The sequence below is a fragment of the Chionomys nivalis genome, chromosome 14, assembly GCF_950005125.1.
Source record: "Chionomys nivalis chromosome 14, mChiNiv1.1, whole genome shotgun sequence".
NCBI classification, from domain to species: domain Eukaryota; kingdom Metazoa; phylum Chordata; class Mammalia; order Rodentia; family Cricetidae; genus Chionomys; species Chionomys nivalis.
Window position 1 is genome coordinate 23015870 of NC_080099.1, and position 14508 is coordinate 23030377.

Genomic DNA, 14508 nt, shown 5'->3' on the forward strand with positions numbered 1-14508 from the left:
AACTTCCTGACGCCCTTCATGTCAGTACTTCAGTGCTTCTGGACAGACATCTGGACCCAGCAAAGCGGTCCAGAAGACTGCTGGGAAGAAGAGGGAACTGGAGGTGTTCCACTGAGAGAGAAGACTGAGGGGTGGGTGTGTGTGAGGGGAGCAGGTCATTTCCTTCCAATATCTAAGGCTTTCTGACTGGAAGAGGAGACCAAACTGCTCTGCCCTGACAGAAGCTAGAGCACAACAGACTCGTGTGCCAATGAACAACAGAGCTTCCACGTGATTAGAGCGTTCCCACCACAGAAGGGGCTGCATTAGGAGGTAGTGAGCTCCTGTCCCTGGAGAGGTGCGAGCAGAGACTGACCTCATGTCAGTATACAATGAGAGGTGCCCCTCGGGCTCTGGTACAATGCTGGGTCTGATGATGCCTGAAGTCCCCACACAATTCTGAAATCCTTGATGTGCTGGATCTAGGTTCCACTCAACACCACCTTCCATGTATCTTCACTGGGCCCTGGTACCCCATACTTCATGCGTCACTGGTGATGACCAGGGTCAAGAGTGGTCCAGGGTGTCCTGTTCATGCAGACATGAATGGGAATGGCTAGCCCGATGGCAAGCCATGACGTCAATCAAAAGCATGACTCCAGGGACTCTGGGTCATTGTGAATGGGCAGTTTCTCCAGTTCCTGGTGATGTCTACTGTGCAAAACGGTGTACCTAAGGAGGAAGGCGAGAAAGCAGAAGAGTTTCAGCAGGCATCCTTCAAAGGGATAAGAGGCACCCTGTCACCTCTCCACACCCCTTTTTTGAATGTATTTGAGGAATAGAGAGGTGGGGATGGAATGGGATGAATCTACACAGAGAGGGAAAACCAAAGCACCCACCTAGATTGTCTAAGTTAAAGGTGGGGAAATGACATCCTAGGGGAATGGCACCTTAGGGGAATGGCATCCTAGGAAAATGGCATCCTAGGGGAATGGCACCCTAGGGGAATGGCATCCTAGGGGAATGACACCCTAGGGGAATGGCATCCTAGGGGAATGGCACCCTAGGGAAATGGCATCCTAGGGGAAGGAGCCCTAAGTTCCACAGAGAGCAAATGATAGAGCTGGGGCAAAAACCCAGATTCCTTTTTCCAAAGCAGTTCCTGTGCCACTTGTCAGAACAAACCCGCCAACAGTTGCTAACTAGACCTGAATAAGTTTTTACAGTAGCTCTCTGGTGCCCGTGCTAAAATGTTACTCAACTATCTGCTGTGGTTTCTGATGCCATTGATTGAGGAGGGAAGATGCACACAACTCATGTTCTGAGGGACTGTCCTTCAAACCACGCAGCTGCCATCTTGGGGCATTCATCTGTACGCTCCGTTACCCACCCAAGTGATTGGGGAAAGTTTCCAATAGCCTATGCCAGTAAATGATAAATAGAATACAAAAGCTGTAAACAGATGCTTCTAAAAGCCATGAGGTTGGGGATCCCAGTGCTAGGAGTAGGTTACCCCCTTCGGAGTTGTTAGCCACAGAGTCCTAGGAGTCCTAAAACAATAGGCTGTGACCACAGTTGTTCGCCGCCTTCCAGAACTGAACTGACTGTTACTAATTGCTAAAGAGGTTGCATGCTTTCTTTGCCTGCCAGACTTAGAAGGCCCAAACCCCAGATGCCTGCAGGCATACCTGTGAACATCCATACCTCCTCAGATTTAACAAGTATTGAGAGAAAAATCAAACTCTCCATCTCCTAGTTGTATAAACTGACCAAGCAAGCTATTCCTGTGTACCTGACACCTTTGAGGTAAGGGTCAAATTAACATCTGTCAAGCAGCTGGGCACATAGTGGATGGCAGAATCTTCACACATAAACAAAATCAAGCTTAGAAGATGTGACTATCCTAAGGTTGAAGTGGGGTATGGGATAGTTAAGAATAAGAAGTATATGTCGGGGTAGTTAAGAATTCTTGAGGCAGAATGTTTGGGTCCAAACCCTAACTCTGCCTCTCATTTGTTGTGTGAATTGTTCTGAGGTTTCTGGAAAGTTGTACCCATTAAATAAGAAAATTACTATCAAACTCTTGTTAATGACAGGCAGATTCTGAATAATAAGTAACAGCGATAACCTGGTTATAAGATGTCTAAGGGCAGGACTTGAACCAGTTGAACCCAGCACTTAATTCCTGGTTTAGTACAGACTCCCATTCCTGAGGAATTGATGCGTGTGTTGCCTGCTGCTAACTGATCGCAGGGATGAAAGAAACTTTCGAGATGGCACAACAGATGAGATGGCACACCTAGGGAGGGGTCGTCATCCCTCAGAATGCCCAAGGCCTCCAAGCTCTGGTGTGAGATCTAACTGCCAGGCTGACCTGGGAGGCACCAACCCCTGTGAGGGAGTGGTTGCATCTGCTGAGATTCATGACCTGGGAAAAGTCACTGCTGCTTCTCAAGCAGCCTAGAAGTAGCTGTCTGCTTTGTATTAATTTATTCAAACATGACAGGAGCCACATTAGGTTTGGTGATTACCTGAATCTGCAATTTGTTCACTGAGCAATTAGTATCAAACTTGGAGCAGCCTGTATAGAGCAATAATTAATAGCATCACAGTGCCGCTTCTCCCTGCCTAGCTTGACACCACCGGGAAATGCTTAGACTTTAGTACATAGGGCCTCAGGCCTCTTCTGGGCAACAGCCCTTGCAAACTCTCCCTGAAGATGCTTGCAAAATAAGAGCAGCTCCATTTAAATAGATCAAACCCTCAAGCAGATCGGAGCCCTGTTGCTTGGAATCCCAGATACTTCGGGGGCAGGTGGGTTATTTTTTTCCCCAATGCTTATGAACAAATGAGATTTTTGCTGCATGGTGGTGGCACATGCCTTTAATCCCAGCACTTGGGAGGCAGGGGCTGGCAGATCTCTATGAGTTTGAGGCCAACCTGGTCTACAAGAGCTAGTTCCAGGACAGGCTCCAAAACAGAGAAACCCTGTCTCAAAGAAGAAGAAAAAAAAGAGAGAAAAAAGAAAGAAAGAAGATTTTCAAATGCTGGGCATGTATTTACCCAACTACTCATTTTAAAATGCATCCTGTGGACCTACTGTGGCTCGGGCCCTCTGCCAGGCCTGGAGAAGCTGAGGTGGGGAACTGACCTAGCTGTTGCTCATAGAGTTCCCAGTACTCAGTGAGCCCCACAGTCAGGGGGACATCTGCAAACATGTGACGTCCTTGGTGGTGCAGAGGGCATATGAGGAGGACACGAACCCAGTGAGGGCGTCAGGGCAGAGATGAGAACAACAAAAAGTGGAAAAACCCAGTGGAGCAGAGCAGAGGAGGGGCATTCATTGGCCCAAAGTGTGCTGTTGGCAGAGCCCCACGGTGCTAGGGGTCATTGCCCTCGTCCTAAGAGCAATCAGGAGACAGACCGGGGTGTAAGTAGAGAGAGGACCTCATGTTCTGTGGGAAAATTAGGCCGTGGTATAGGCGAGACTGTACTGGGACACCACAGCACGTTGGAAGCAATATTAGCTTTCTGTTGCTACTGTAAGAAATTACGCCAAACACAGAAGCTTGAAATAATATAAAATTCAAGTTCTACAGTTCTAGAGCCTATCAATCCAAAATGAGTCTCACGGGGCTAAAAAGAAGGTGTTGGCAGATCTGCCTTCTTTCAAAAGGACAATTCATTCCTTGCCATTTCTATCTTCCAGGGTTCCTACCCAACATTCCTAGACTTATGATGTCAATTTGTTTTCTACTTTTACTTTTATATGCTCCTTCTCTGACTTGGTCCTCTTGCTCGTTCCTTATAAGAAAACTTGTGACTACTGAGATCATCCAGACAGTCTTGAGAATCCTGCCCACATCAAGACAACACAGAGTTCAACCATATCATAATCAACCTCTTATCGCACGGTATACCATATTTCAAAGGTCCTGGAGAACAGGACCTAACTGAGTGGGCATCATTTCACCCAGCACAGGTGATTTTAAACAATCCCCAGACCAGTCTGTGATTCAAGAGCTGTAGAGCGGCTGTGGTCAGGGGTTTGGAAGAAGTCTCATTCTAGATATGCAGTGAGGAACAAAACTATGGGGTCCTGTTAACACTTCATTGATGAAACAGTGGGGGCACTCTGGACCCAGGAGCAGCCTGAGAAACACATGGAAGCAAGGGCTATCATAGAGCACAGACTTCAGGTAAGGAGGCAGGAACATCCCAAGAGCATCCTTATACAGTGAGGCTGGGAGTACTGATGTGTACGGGCTATAAACTTAGACTCACGCTAGATACTCAAGTCAGCCCATTCATGGACCAGTGATGACATCTGGCCCCATTATTCTGGGCAAAGTTCTCCTCTCTGCTACCACCTTTGATGCTCTTAATTCTCACGTCCTTCTCTTTTCCAGAGACTGGTCTGAGCTTTAGATGTCACCTCCCTACCCAAGGCAGTCATTGCTCTGCTCACTGGTCATCAAGTAAGCATTCCACCCAGCTGCAGTCCAGCTTTGAAGGCTCTCAGTGTTGTTGCTGGATGTTAGCTTCACATCTCAGTCAGTGTTTCTCACCAATTCTTGTCTGCTTTATCTGCCACTGTTGGATGTTTGCTCTAGCCTATGTATGCCTCCGTAGGTTCTTGAGGGATACAGTGCACATCTCATCGTGGCCTAAGAGATAACACACTTCCACTCCCCACCTGACCCTATTAAATGTTCTGTAAGTATTGTAGTTCGTGTATTGACCATGACGCCAGTGCTATTTTAAAAGTCCACATTTCAGAGGTGGGAAGATGGAAACTCAGGGAGGAAAAGATTTGCTAAAGGTCACTGAGTTGCTCAATCAATGATTCACAGAGCCTAGATTTAGACATCCACCTGCTGGAATCCAGAGCACTTTGCAGCAGTAGTGTGCTCCAACCTCATTCTTAACATTAAATCTATGGTTCTTCATACCTCATGAACATGAGAACTCTTACGGTCTATGGAAATACTTACTAAATGCATAGCTTTGCCTGGCATTTGAACTGGTTACAAACGGTAGTGGCAACCCTCCCTGCAGTTCTGCATCTGGAGCATCTGCATCAATTGCTCTGTTGGCAACACTGTGTGGTTCTGGACTGGAGCTGGGTAGAGCAATCTACTCCAAATATCTCTCTCTCAGAAATACTTTGGATGTCGCTATTTCTGGGTTTGGGCTTTTCTCTGAAAAGGTGACTGGAAAATTTTAACATCAAAAACTAACTTATTCCATGTCCACAGGAAATGCCTATGGAAACCTTCTAGAAGAAATTATGGAGAGTGTGTTTTGTAGATTTCTACCCATCATTTACTCCCTGTGCTTTCTGTAAGCAAAGGTGAGGTATTGGGGGTGTAGCTCAGTGGTAGAGTCTTGCCTAGCACACAGAAGGCTCTAGTTTCAACCCCCATTCCTGAAAAACAACAGCAAAAACCAACAGTTACTCAGTGATTTCTGCTATCCAGAAACCTAAACCAAGTTGACAACCACGGTAGTTCTCAAAAAGTTGTAGAATTTTCTTTCCTCCCTCTGCCTTCTCACTCTGGCAATGTGCAGGCTTTGTGCATACCTCTATAGAAATCCTTAACATATAATAACAGAGACTGGAGACTCTTCTCAGGAAGGGAGCTTGAGGTGGTAGTCACTGAACTAACTGCACGAGATGACTGCTGCTGTAACATAAATGTACTTTGAAGAAAGTGAACAGCAAACTAACATTTTAGAAAAAATATTTTGAATAAGTCCCTAGGCCGTTATTTTAGAATATGATAATTTAATTGAATGTAAAATGACAACTTAGAATAAAGTTGTTTTCAAACTAACTTTCTATTAGGTAAATAAAAATACAGTTCCATTGAAAGTACTGGTCAAACTGGGCAGTGGTGGTGAACATCTTTATTCCCAGCACTTGGGAGGCAGAGGCAGGTAGATCTCTGTGAGTTCAAGGCCAGCCTGGTCTACAGAGTGAGTTCCAGGACAGCCAGAGATGCACAGAGAAACCAAACCAAAAGAAGAGAGATGGGGGGGGGGGTAATGGTCGATGGTAATTATCTAGTTTTGATAAATATACCAAGTTTATATGAAATATTAACTTTAGGAGGCAATGGACCAACGTAAGACAGTTCTCTAAGCTATTTCTATTCTCTATGGACGTAATGCTGTTTAAATTTTTTTTTTTAAAAAAATCATTGTTTATAAAACTGGTGAGGGGGAATGTTCTCCCTGGCTTCTGTGTTGTGGTTTTATTCTAACAAGTGAAAACTTCACAAACTTAAATAAATAAATAATAAATCCCTCAACTCTTCCTAGACACGTAACCGAACTGAGGTCCCTGGGCCAAACTCCAAATGCACAAAGCAGAGGTATGGAATGTACTGGAAAGTTCAAGGACCCATCATGGGTGGGAAGGCCTGGCTGCAGTCAGCAGATTGATGGGGGCTCAGAGCATCATCATGGAGGAAAAAAAAACAAAAAACAAAAAACAAAAAACAACAAAAATAAAACAGGAGATCCAACAGTTTCAGACAGGGAGGGAGAGAGAGAGCTCAAACATGTTTTGTTTTGTTGTTTGTTGTTGCTGTTATTGTTGTTTGAACAAGGTTGGCTGATGTGGGAGTCCCCTCTGTGTGCTGTGATTACCATTAATGAATAAAGAAACTGCTTTGGACCTATAGCAAGGCAGAACTTAGGTAGGCAGGAAATGCTAGGCTGAATGCTGGGCAATAAAACAGCAGAGTCAGAGAGAAGCCATGGAGCCGCCACCGGAGACAGATGTGCTGAAACTTTGCTGGTAGGCCATGACCTCGTAGTGATGCACAGATTAATGAAGATGGATTAAATTAATATGTAAGAGTTAGCCAATAAGAAGCTAGAGCTAATGGGCCAAGCAGTGATTTAAATAATACAGATTCTGTGTGGTTATTTTGGTTCTGGGCAGCTGGGAGAACAAGCAGCCTCCTCCTACAGTTGGCCATGAGGAAAAGCCAAGTGCCTAACTGAGTGATAGGGAGGGGATGAACAACTTCTGTTAGTTCCACTCATTAGTTCCAGAAAATAGCTAGGGAGCGTTGAGAAATACTTGAGGCATTCACTTTCCAGAAGGACAGTCTCCCTAAATGATAGGCTGTAGACAAAAACTTTCTGTCTCTAGTAGCACAAGAAATAATAACAATAATAAAAGCTGAAAAATTGGGTTACATGAAATTATGATGCTTCAGCATAGCAAAGGAAACAATTCTAGGAGTCAAGAGACAGACTATAAAATGGAAAAAAATATTACTGGCTACACATTAAGCAAGATGTTACTATAAGGAATCACAACAATTATATAGCAATACCCCCAAATCATCCGGCCAGCAAATGGGCTGGTTTGTCTGTAGGCATCTCTTAAAAGAAGAAGCACATGTGATTGATAAGTATTCAGAAATGTGTTTAAAATCTTTAGCTACCAGGGAAATAGAAACAAAAAGAACTTTGAGATTTCATATCACAATCAGCGCGGTGACTATCAAGTAAGCAAGTGGCAGCACATGCTAGTGAAGATGGGGGAGGGAGAAGCTACCACTCAAAACTGCTGGGAGTGTAAAACTGTGCAGCCACTATGGAATTCATTATAGAGTTTCTTAGAAACAGCAAGAAAAATAGAATTACCATATGGTCCAGCTATCCCATTCCTGGGTATATACACAAAGAAAACACAAGAAATCTAAGTCAGCATATGGTGAAGATACTGGAATAGCCATGTTTACTGCTGCATATTTGCAACAGCTAAGGACTGGAACCTGCTTAGATGTTTAATCAACAGAGGAATAAAATCACACACACATATACACATGTACACACCCTGAAATTTTAGACAGTCAGAAAAATGAAATTTGCAGGAAAACAGAGACAGTTAGAAATCATTATGTTAATCTAAACAAATCAGTATCAAAAAGGCAGATACCACATGTCTTGTATATGGAGAACACAAATTTAAGTTACATATATGTAAAAAAACTAAATTCAATGTAAGAATAGCAAAGTGTCAAAGCATAATTCAATGGAACTGAGACCAAAAGATCAATAAAGAAGAAATAATAAAACCAAAGTTCATGTTCTGAAAAAGTGAATAGAAGGTGATAAACTAACAGCTAGTCTAAGACACAAACAACTACATCAAACATTGAAGAGAGATGCTGGTGACTCCAGACCCCATAGACATTGGAAGGGTAATCAAGTACTCAATGCCCACGAACTTGATAATCTACATTAAAAAGACTATTTGAAATACATAATATACCAAAACTCACGGAGAAGAAATTGACATGGGACGTCAATTTACTAGACTAGGCGTATCTATTCATGAAGTCTCCTAACTAATAATCTGCAACAGTAGTCCAAGCTCAGAAGTGTTGATTCTATTAAAAAGTGGAGGAAGGAAATCATATTATTTATCTACAGTATCCTTTCAAAGACAGAAACAGAAAGACTGTCTCCTAAATGAGTCTTCATGAAACCAGCATGACTTTACAGCTAGAACCAGACACTGCCGAAAGAAAATGCCTTAACCCACTGTGTATTGCTCTAACAAAATATTTGAGAATGGGTTAAACTATAAAATTATGTAATTGTCTTATGGTACAAGGGACTGAAAAGTCCCAATTCCATGCCTCTGGCATTGAGTAAGCCCCTGCCAACCCTAGGCCTCCATCATTACAAGGTAAGGACTGCATAGGAAATAGCTACGTGACAAAGACGGCAGAGGAGGAAGAGCCCTGAAAGCTGAAACCGCTTTATAGCAATCTGTTCTCTTGGGAATTAAGCAGTCCCATGGGATCTGACACATTCTCTAGAAATAATAGTTAACTTTTTCTGAGGATGGTGCCTTACTTAATCCCCCCAATTTAAGCCCCACCTCTCTACCCATCACCTTCCAATACTGTTATATTGAGGACCAAGATCCTAGAACGTGGACTTTTAGGGTACAAACCTTATTGAGACTGTAGCCATCATTCATGAATATATATGCAACAATCCTCAAGAAAGTCTTAACAAATAAAACCAAATAATGTACAAAAAGAACTGTGAATGAATGTATGAAATTTATGCCTTGGCAATGCTGAAGCATGCATGGGCAGCCCGTATATGTTGGTTCTGTTGAACTTGTCCATATTGGGTTTCATAGTAAGTTGATGAACATGACTGACCAGGTTCCCAAATTTATTTATTTATAGTGTGCAAGGGAAATTTAGCTTGAAAATTCAATGAGGCTGGGACATGTATCAGGAGGAGAGTGCTTTGCCTGGAATGAATAAGACCAGAGTCCAACCTTCAGGATGAAAAGAATGGTAAGTAAAGTCGGTATAATCTATCACATCAACAGACCAAATCGGAAAAAAACTAGACAAAGCAAAAATGGATGATCTTGTTAGTAAAGCCACAAAGGGCATTTGACAAAATTCAATAGCCATTCTAAGTAAATGTTTTCAGTAAGCAGGCAATAAAGGGAACCTCCTCAATTTGATGAAGAACACCCACAAACACATGCAACCAGCATTATGCTTAATGGGAGAAACCACAAGTTCCTGCTAAGACCAGAACAGATGCGAGCATCCACTCTGAGTGCTACTTTGCAGCGCCATGCTGGAAGTTTTAGGGAATGCAATACAACCAAAAAGTTATACAGCTAGAAAAAGGATAAAAAAATAACTGACCTTGCAGATGGCAAGATAATGACATGCATGGAAAAATATGAAAAACTCTGACGCTAGCAAGTTATTATGTTAAAATTGCAGAAGTCTCTATGCATTTGCAAGAATATATAGGTGTTTATAGCAGCTTTGTTCAAAATTGTTAAAGCTTTGAGGTAACTGAGCTATCAAAACGGTAATGCATCTGGCAATGGAATATGATTATCCAGAGGTAGAGGAATAAGCTATTTCCATAAAAATATATGAAAATAATTTAAATATAAATTACTAAGTTAAGGAAATCCATCTATGGGTGCTAGATAGTGGGTTTTTCCAGTCAAATGAAATTCTGGAAAAATAAAAAAGTATGGACATAGAAAGATCTGTGTCTTCCAGGTGTAAAGCTGTAAGAACTGAAAGAGCACAGGGATTTTAGTTTGTGATGAAATAATTCTATAAAATGCCACAATGGTAAATATGCATCATTACACACTTGTCCAAACATAGGCTGTACACCACCAAGAGTGAAAACTAACGTCTTCTATGGACCCTTGCAGAAAATGAGAAATCAGTGCAGGCTTGTTTCTAATCAATGGACCACTCTGTTGAGGGATGTTGACAATGGGGGAAGCTGCAACAGCAGATGGCGTATGTGAAATATCTGTATCTTTCAATATTTTATATGAAAAAAAGAAAGTTCCATATAGCCAAAGTATACCTAAAACATCTGAAAACATTACCTTGATTTAGTCATAATGATTTGTTGAGGTACATGAGGGAAGGCCCCATTACAGTCAAGGTGATTAAAAAAAAAAAGAGTTGGGCAAGGGAGGTAATCTAGATAAGAAAACATTTTATATGGGTATAAAAACTTTGGTTATATTAGTGCTCAGCTCCACCACAGTGTATATTTCCCATAAGATTTGCAAAGTCAAGAAACAAAAAACTCCACTGAGAAGTTAACAGGTAGAAAACAAACCTTTCATTCCACATGAACCTTGGCCTTCAGGTCAATAGCCATCAAGGTGCAGAAGGCATCTTGGGCTTAGCAGGCCTCCCCCTGTACACTCTCAGCCTGCTTGAGAGATGCCAGAGGATGAACATGGATTATGTTTTACATGAAGCAATGGATGGACAGATCCGGACAGACTCACACAGCCTTGCAGGACACGCTCAGGGTTTAGACGGGAACAGGTCTACTGCAGAAGAGCAGGGGGAAACTTGACACAGATGAACAGCCACAGATGAGAAAGAGTCAAGCATAAATTGGGAGAAAAAAAGAAAGAAAACAGAAAGGTTAGTAGATGCTTGGTTTAACCTACATAAACATCCAGTTGTTCCCAATGGAGAGTAGAGAGTGGAGCATGATCATTGCACAGCGTGGTTATTCCGTGTAGTGTGTTTAAAGCATTGCTTTATAGACGTTGGCATTGGATTTAAAATATGAAGATGTAGGATAAGTATATTTACTATCCTTTCAATATCTAATCACACCACTTAGAGCTTAGGTGGTAAGATATGTATGCATATTAGCTGCCCAGCCTAAATAATTACAATTTTTAAATATTGGGCACTAAACTGCTATGCTTTCCTAATAAAAACAGTGAAACTTTCTTTTTTTTTTCTACCAGAAATTTGAAAATAGAGAATCACAGAACAAGTGTCTCTGTAGAAGGACATAGAGTCCTTTGGGGATGCGCTCATGTGGGAGACCTATTTTCAGTTTTTTTAAAATTATTTTTTTAGGAAAATTCATACTGATAGTCATAGTGGTTCCACCAGTTTGAAATCCCATGAACAGTGAATATGTTTTCTTCTTTTCTACATCCGTGCCATAATTTACTGTCTTGATGTGGGATTCCCCTCTGTATGCTGTGAATACCATTGGTTAACAAAGAAACTGGCTTAGCCTGATAGGATAGAACAGAGCTATGTGGGGAAAACTAAACTGAATTCTGGGGAAAAGAAGGGAAGAGTCAGAGAGAAGCCCATGGAGCTCCAGCCACAGTCAGACATGCTGAAACTTTGCCAGGAAACCACAGCCATGTGGCGATACACAGATTAATAGAAATGGGTTAAATTAGCATGTAAGAGTTAGCCAATAAGAATCTAGAGCTAATGAGCCAAGCAGTGATTTAATTAATACAGTTTCTGTGTGGTTATTTCGGGAGTCTGGGCAGCTGGGAAACAAACAAGTGGCTTCCTACAACATTGTCTTTTTAATAAAATCTTCTCAAAGTAGTTTTAATTTACATTTCCCTAATGGCTGAGGATGCTGAGCAAAAAACAATTGCTTTAACATTTTTGTTTCCTCTTTTGAGAAATCTCTGATTATTTCCATGACCCATTTTTTTAATTGAATGATTTGTTTTCTTGATGTTTGTTTTTTTTTTGCTTGTTTTGTTTTGCTTTGTTTTGTTCATTTTATATTCTAGACATTGTTCCTCTCTCTAGACGGTAATTTTTTTTCTATTTGCCTCTTCACTTGATTGATGGTGTCCTTTACTGTAAAAAGCTTTTACGTTTTATGAGATCCCATTTGTCAATTGCCAGTTGGAATTCTTGTTTCATTGGAGTTCTATTCAGCAAGTCTTTTCCTGTGTCTATAAATTAACACATATTCCCAACTTCCTAATTTAATCAATCCAGAGTGCTTGATCTTCTGTTGAGGTTCTTGATCTACTCATAGTCAAATCTTGTGCAGGGTGAGAGATAAGGATCTAGTTTCATTTACACAGAGCTATCCAGTTTTCCATCACTATTCGTGAAGATGCTGCTTTTCTTCAATGCATATTTGGTGGCTGTTTGTTAAAAATCAGATGGTTGTAGAAGCCTGGGTTTATATCTAGATATTTGGTTCTGTTTCCATGATCATTATGTCTAATTTTCATGACAATATCATGCTGTTCTGATTGTTACTTGAAGTCAAGGATGGTGATACCTTCAGCAGCGATTTTAATGATCAGGAGTGTTTTGGATATCTGGAGAGCTTTTGAGTTTTTTTTTTAAGTCTCTGGGAAGTTGAGACATTGAATGTTCAAGGTTATTACTGAAAGATGCATGTTGATGAATCAACACATGTCATTTTATTGGTGTTATGACCTTTGTTTTCTTGATTTTCCTTTTTTTAATCACTGACCCAACATCGATATCACTTTCCCACTCAGTTCTTGGTGGGAACATTCCTTTAGCCTGCCTTTATCGTGAAAATTTTTTTTTATCCTTTGCTCATCACTGATAGTTTTGATATATATAAATTCTGTAGTCTTCCAGAACTTGTAGACCGTCAGTCTAAATCTTTCTTTCTTTAAAAGTCTCTCTAGACTTAAAATCTCAGTTGTTATTCTGATGGACCTGATGCTCTGTGTAACTTGGTTTTTATATTTTTACTTTTTGGTATCTTTCATTTGTTCTATACATTTAGTGTTTTGACTATTATATACCATGAGGAGTTTCTTTGTTGATCCTGTCTATGCAGGATAGACATATGCTTGGGGATTTTCTTCTATTATCTTGTTGAAAATATTTCCTGACCTTCCTTGTCTATAGTTATGATTCCCTGGAGGAAATGCATGATTCTCCACATGATCCACAAGCTACAGGACTGGAGTTTCTATGAGGATGAGGGTCACTACATCTGCATATTTTCTCGGAAATTCACCTAATAATTTCTTTTGTAGATGTAACATTAATCAGTCATATGACTGAGAAAATTTGAGAGCAATATGTCTGAAAGTATTAGGGAAAATAATATTTCTTTGTGAAAAGAAAACTCGGAAGATGATAGAATGTTCATAAATACTTTTTTAAACTACACACCAAAATGGGCTTTATTTGCCACTATATGTCAAAGAAATGTTAAGATGAGACTTAAATGCCGGTATAACAAAAGCTCAGATTTTCAAAAATTATACAATTTTTAGTACATGGCTTTTCTATATTCCATGTAAACCTTCCTAAGTTAGCAGTGTAGTTTTCCTGATATCTTCACGTGTTTGAGATTTTGGTGAAAAGATAGTCATGTTAAAAACATCAAGCTGAAGCTTCAGTTTACCAGCCGAAATTGTCATTCATATTTGTATTTTAAAATAATATGCTATAAACTCTTGCATATCCAACATCTTATTTTCTCTATACCGCAAACCCAGATTTTAGTGTTTGAGCAGGAAAGAGTCACAAATCCTAGGCCTTTCCCTGCCCAGACAGCATAGAAAACTTTGAATGACCACAGAAGCAGATGCTAACTGGTCAGTGTTACCTTTTGTGTGCTGAAATATGTTTATTACAGGCAGGTGTAAGGCTATCAATCTGAGACATAACTATGGCGGATCCCAGACAAACATGATGGTAACAGCTGTCTTGGACATTGATGATGTGAAATGGCTAAAGATTGTGTTCAAGGTTTAGAGAGTAGCCAGTTATAGGGAGGAAGTCCTAGACAATCAGTTCATAGTACGTCAAATGTCACACTCTTTTTGGAGGCATTCACAGAAACACAAAAGTGTCTTATTCAAGGGGAGGAGGCGGAAAATTTTTTTTTTCAATAAAAAAAATATTAATACTTTAAATTGGCTTGCCTCAGAAGAGAAGACCACGTTGGCAACTTGGCCACTAGGCTTAGGCTACCTGCATTGGTTTCTTCCTTGACAGGGAGACTATCATCTTCTTTCTCACACTGAGAACTCCATGTCCCCTGGGCAAATGTTGGAGTACAAATCACAGTGCTGGTCCTAAGCAAAATTCATCACCATCTTCAATAGCAGATGCTGGTCGCTTAGCCTAGCACAGTGAAGCCCTAACCACAGAGTATACGTCATCTATTTTGTCCTGTACATCAGATATG

General features: G+C 40.9%; 1 protein-coding gene across 1 annotated transcript in view; it reads right to left on the bottom strand.

Annotated features, from left to right (window-relative positions):
- Nucleotides 1-290: 290 nt before the first annotated feature.
- The window catches only part of Htr4 (5-hydroxytryptamine receptor 4), a 161584-nt gene continuing 147366 nt past the window's right edge, over nucleotides 291-14508 (bottom strand). The window contains exon 7 of the mRNA XM_057788821.1: nucleotides 291-711. Coding sequence (XP_057644804.1) covers nucleotides 624-711 — 88 coding nt within the window. The 3' untranslated portion in view covers nucleotides 291-623. The remainder of the gene's footprint in view (nucleotides 712-14508) is intronic.